Source organism: Corylus avellana, chromosome ca7 (assembly GCF_901000735.1).
Source record: "Corylus avellana chromosome ca7, CavTom2PMs-1.0".
Taxonomy (NCBI): Eukaryota; Viridiplantae; Streptophyta; class Magnoliopsida; order Fagales; family Betulaceae; genus Corylus; species Corylus avellana.
Window position 1 is genome coordinate 21,122,194 of NC_081547.1, and position 4,781 is coordinate 21,126,974.

Genomic DNA, 4,781 nt, shown 5'->3' on the forward strand with positions numbered 1-4,781 from the left:
ATTACATCAAATATGTGATGCGTATTAAGTTTGAGCAAGGCCAAAAAAGGAAACAAATGCTTATATCCCTCACAATCAAAGCTTAAACCATAATGACAATAAACAAGAGCAATTCAAGTCATGAATCAAGGTAAGTGGCTCAAGAATGTTACTTAGGCATTTTGTCAAACATGTGGTGTGCACAAATATTTAGTCATGTGCAAAGAACTCACGTATAATGGAAAATCATACCTAAATACATCACAAACAATGTGTATAACACAACCACAACCAGAATCAAGCATAACAATTAACAATTAACATGAAATGAGAAAAGATTAAATCATGGGAGGGAATCATACTGTTCAGTTGCAGAAAAACTTGAAGAAAGTGAAAGAAAATAAAAATGTTTCATGGTTACTTGTAGACTGTAATGACCGTCCTGCGGGAGAACTGGAGAACAGCCGAAGTCTGCCGAAGAAGAGAAGGGATGGGGGTGCGGGAGATTGCTGAAGGGTGGACCTGGGTGGTAAAATTGTAAATGTTTTGGAGGGTACCGTAGGTTTTAACCTTCCAGGTAAGAGTAAGAATTTTTTTTTTTTTTTGTGAGGGTGCCGTGGGTTTTAGCCTTTAGGTAAAATTGTAAATTTTTTTTTTTTTTGAGGGTGCCGTGGGTTTTAGCCTTTAGGTAAAATTGTAATTTTCTTTTTTTTTTTTTAAGGGTGCCATGGGTTAAAAAAAAAAATTTTAAAAAAAAAATTTTAAAAAAATCCTTGGCACCCCCAAGGCACCATGTGGCTTCGCCACTGCTTCGACTCCTGCACCTTAGCCAACCCCACTGGGAACACCATCACCGCCGGCCCCGCTAACATCACTCTTTCTGACGCTGGACCCCACTATTACATCTGCAACGTCGGCCAGGACTGCCAGTTTGGCCAGAAGTTAGCCATTTCCTTCTCCGGCTCTCCAGGTGGCGCCCCTACGCCGACTACTCCACGCTCCACTCAAACTCCTCCCACCACGCCTTCTCCCACATCAGGGACCACCCCTACTGATTGCACTCCATCTCCCAAGGCCGGCGGACCCACGCAGCCTAACTCTTCATCATCTGGCGTCTTTGCTAGTTTCTTGGTCTCCTTGTTGCCTGTCGCTGCGGCTTTCATTTTCTAATTAAGGAAGAACAGTACTGGAGAGGTTTTATAGTTGAAACATTTTGGGAAATGTTATGATTATATATATTGGATTGAGTTCTGTGCGAAGACAGTGATGTATTATATTGTTTGAGCATACGATCAATAAAGGGATTCAAACTTTTATTTTTTATAAGGAATAAGAATTATAAAATCCATCTAACCAGAGTATACAAAATAGGAAGAGAAATAATGAATTAATAGAAGACTTTATGTTCTATTATTCAACTTGATAAAATAATATACTTACATGGGTATTTATAGGATACAATTGACTCTTCTAATTTCTTTACATTAACTTAATTCATTTACATCTCATATAACTTCCATGCAACTCCTATGTAAAATTAATAACTCTAGAAAAACTAAAAGACATAACCTCTTCAACTCACTTCGTAAAAGGTCCCCAAGGGATAGCTCAATCGGCTAGAGACCACGCCTTATGAAGCGAAGGTCACTAGTTCAAATCATCCCTCTCCCTCTCCCCCTCTTGTGAGGACATGTCAAAAAAAAAAAAAAAAAACTCACTTAGTAAAAGGGGTGTTAACCCGGTTCCGGTTACCAATTATTGGCTAAAACTACTAACCAAAACAGAGATATTCGGTTATTGAATTTAGAAAACCGAATCCAGTAACCAACTACCGATTTCCCGGTTATGTAATAACCCCTGGTTACCGGTTGATATCCGGTTATCCGGATCGGTAATCGGGTTTTCAAAAATTTGGGCATTTTATTTTGGGTATTGGGCCTACTTTTTGAGCTTAATATAGTCTTTTTTTGCCATTTTAAAAAACAATTAGAGCTTTTTTGGCCCAATAAGTTAGGCTTTGTTATGGTTATTCAAAAACTTTCATCATACATTTTAAAAGTGGCCTAAAAATTTATTTTAAAAACTTTCATAATACATGAGATTAAACACTAAATATTTACTACTACAACCCAAAGAAAACAATAAATATATATATATAAACACTAAAGTAAAATACATTTAGGAGCACTTACAACCTAAAGTAAAAATGTAAACGCTCGTTTTTAAAAAGAATATATCACAGACTCACAATATTACTTATTAGTTAATAGTTATCATCAGACAATAGATATGATATATCATATATCACTTACCATATATATATATATATATACACACACACACACGGGGTTACCGAACCTTACTGGTTATTTCCAACAGCTTTTAAAAGCGGTTGGCCAGTTACCAATTGGTAGCCAATAACCGGTTAGTGGCCGGTTATAACCGGTTGTGTTGAGACCCCTACTTAGTAACATAAGAGAATATGAAATGAAAAGATTCAACTAAATGTTATTAAAATTAAGTTTATTGTTCAACAACTAGGGGATATCAAATAAAATTTTACAACAATAATAATAATCTCAAGCCACCAAAGCAATAAATCTTTCACAAAAATCAACATAAGAATTTTTTTGACAATGTGGAAACCAGCCATTTAACCACATCAAAGATAAAATCACTACAGAACAGCTAAACCCAGGAATTTAGGCACTATAAAATATCAAAATATTGTCATAGACACTTGCATGCAACTTCTTGTAATGCTAAGACTCTCTACGTCAACAAGCTCCTTGTTGGCCAATCTTCTATACGTTTGAGTGCGTCTAGTGATTTGCTTGCAAGTCTTATTGGCCTCAATAACTGTCAATCCATCAAAATGGCATGAGTGTTGGATTTGACTCTCCCGATTGACTCGTTAAGTTGACTGCACCAGAGACTCCCTGGCCAAATGTTGTGACAGAGAGAATATAACTCTTTTAAAAGATTGTAAGGGCTATGACAAGCTTTGCTACTCTTTTAAAGAAGGAATAAAACCTTAGGGGTTAACCCTAGCGAAGATCAAGTGAGGATCCCGTCAAGAGTTTTGGCCGATCTCAATACCTGCTATGGCAAAGCAGAGCAACATGCCAACAAGAAAAAGGGGTATGGCGTGACTAAAAGAAATGATTTTCCCTTGATTATTTTAGGAGTATCATATTGTCTATTTATAATACACACAAATACATGAGATGGGTCTGCAGTGTACATAGCAATTTAAAATCTATGGAAACTATTTATGGTGTGAATATACAAGTATGGAAGCAGACGTTGGGTGGAGGCAATGTAAGGAAGGAGCCGTTGGTAGTAATCCAAAGAAGGAGAGAATCAATGTATTCGTTGAGGAGAGGAGATTGACCATGATTGATGTTGTGCTTCATTTTGTGATTGTGGCTTGTCTGGAAGATGAGGTGGAGGATGACTAATCATATTAGTCTTGCTTACAGCCCCCCCGCAAGCTAATGGGGGAAGGAAGCACCATTAAGTTGTCGCGAAGGAAAATAAAGAGAGATGAGGTGAGTCCCTTGGTGAAGATATCCGCAAGTTGGTCGTGAGTAGACATATATTGAACAGAGAGATCTTTATTTAAGACCTCGCGGATAAAATGGTAGTCGACTTCAATATGCTTCGTCCGGGCATGATAAATAGGATTAGATGCTAAGGCTATGGCACCGAGATTGTCATACCAAATGGTAAGGATTGTTGTTAAGGGAACATGAAGGTCCTTAAAGAGCAAGCAGAGCCAATATATTTCAGTAGTAAGCATAGCCAAAGCATGGTACTCGGCTTCAATGGAGGAGCGAGACACAACGGGTTGCTTCTTTGCACACCAAGATATCAAACATGAACCAAAAAAAACTCCCAAACCCGTGGTGGACCGACGATCATCTGGGTTCCCAGCCTAGTCAGAGTCACAAAATGCTGTTCCCTTCAAGTAGCAAAGAACCCGCTTGGCGGTTGTCCAATGGAGCGTGTAGATGTTGACAGAATTGATTGACGGAATAGGCTATGTCGAGTCGAGTAAGAGTGCAGTATTGCAAGGCCCCCACGACCTGTCGATAAATGGTAGGGTCGAGTAGAGGGTCGCCAGCAGATGAAGAAAGTTAGGAGCCAGAGACACACGGAGCTGTATAAGGTTTAGTTCCAACCATACCCGTTTTGTGAAGGAGATCAGTGATTTAGTTGGTTTGCTGTAGGTGTAGCTCAATGCCAGTGCGGATTGCCTCAATGCCCAGAAAGAACGTCAAGTCCCCAAGGTCCTTTAGTGGAAATTCGTGTTGGAGTGCACGAATGAGAGAAGAGATGGCTTGCGGATTGTTTCCTATCACTAAGAAAATTAAGAAAATTAAAATACCATGTGAGTGAAATACAAAGAGGGATGAATCAACTAAGGAACCCGAAAATTCAAGCTGGTGTAAAGATAGAGAGAATCGATTGAACCATGTCAGAGGTGCTTGCTTGAGGCTATATAAGGCTTTATGAAGTTTGCAGACAAAGGTAGGGTGACTAGGATCCACAAATCCTTGGGGTTGTTCCATATACATATCCTCAGTGAGTGTACCATGCAAAAATGCTTTGGATACATCTAGTTGCTTGATTTTCCAGTCATGTTGGACTGCAATAGCTAGTACAAGGCAAATAGTAGCTAATTTGACGATTGGACTGAATGTCTCGGTGTAGTCAATCCCACTTCACTGATCAAATCCTTTGGCCACAAGGCAGGCTTTAAATCTATCAATTGTGCCATCAGGTTTTCTTTTAATTTT

General features: G+C 38.8%; 1 protein-coding gene across 1 annotated transcript; it reads left to right on the forward strand.

The window, feature by feature from the left end:
* Nucleotides 1-771: 771 nt before the first annotated feature.
* Nucleotides 772-1,149, forward strand: LOC132187995 (blue copper protein-like). The gene has a single exon (XM_059602417.1). It carries the CDS (start codon nt 772-774, stop codon nt 1,147-1,149), a length of 378 nt encoding a protein of 125 aa, XP_059458400.1.
* The last annotated feature ends 3,632 nt before the right edge of the window (nt 1,150-4,781 follow it).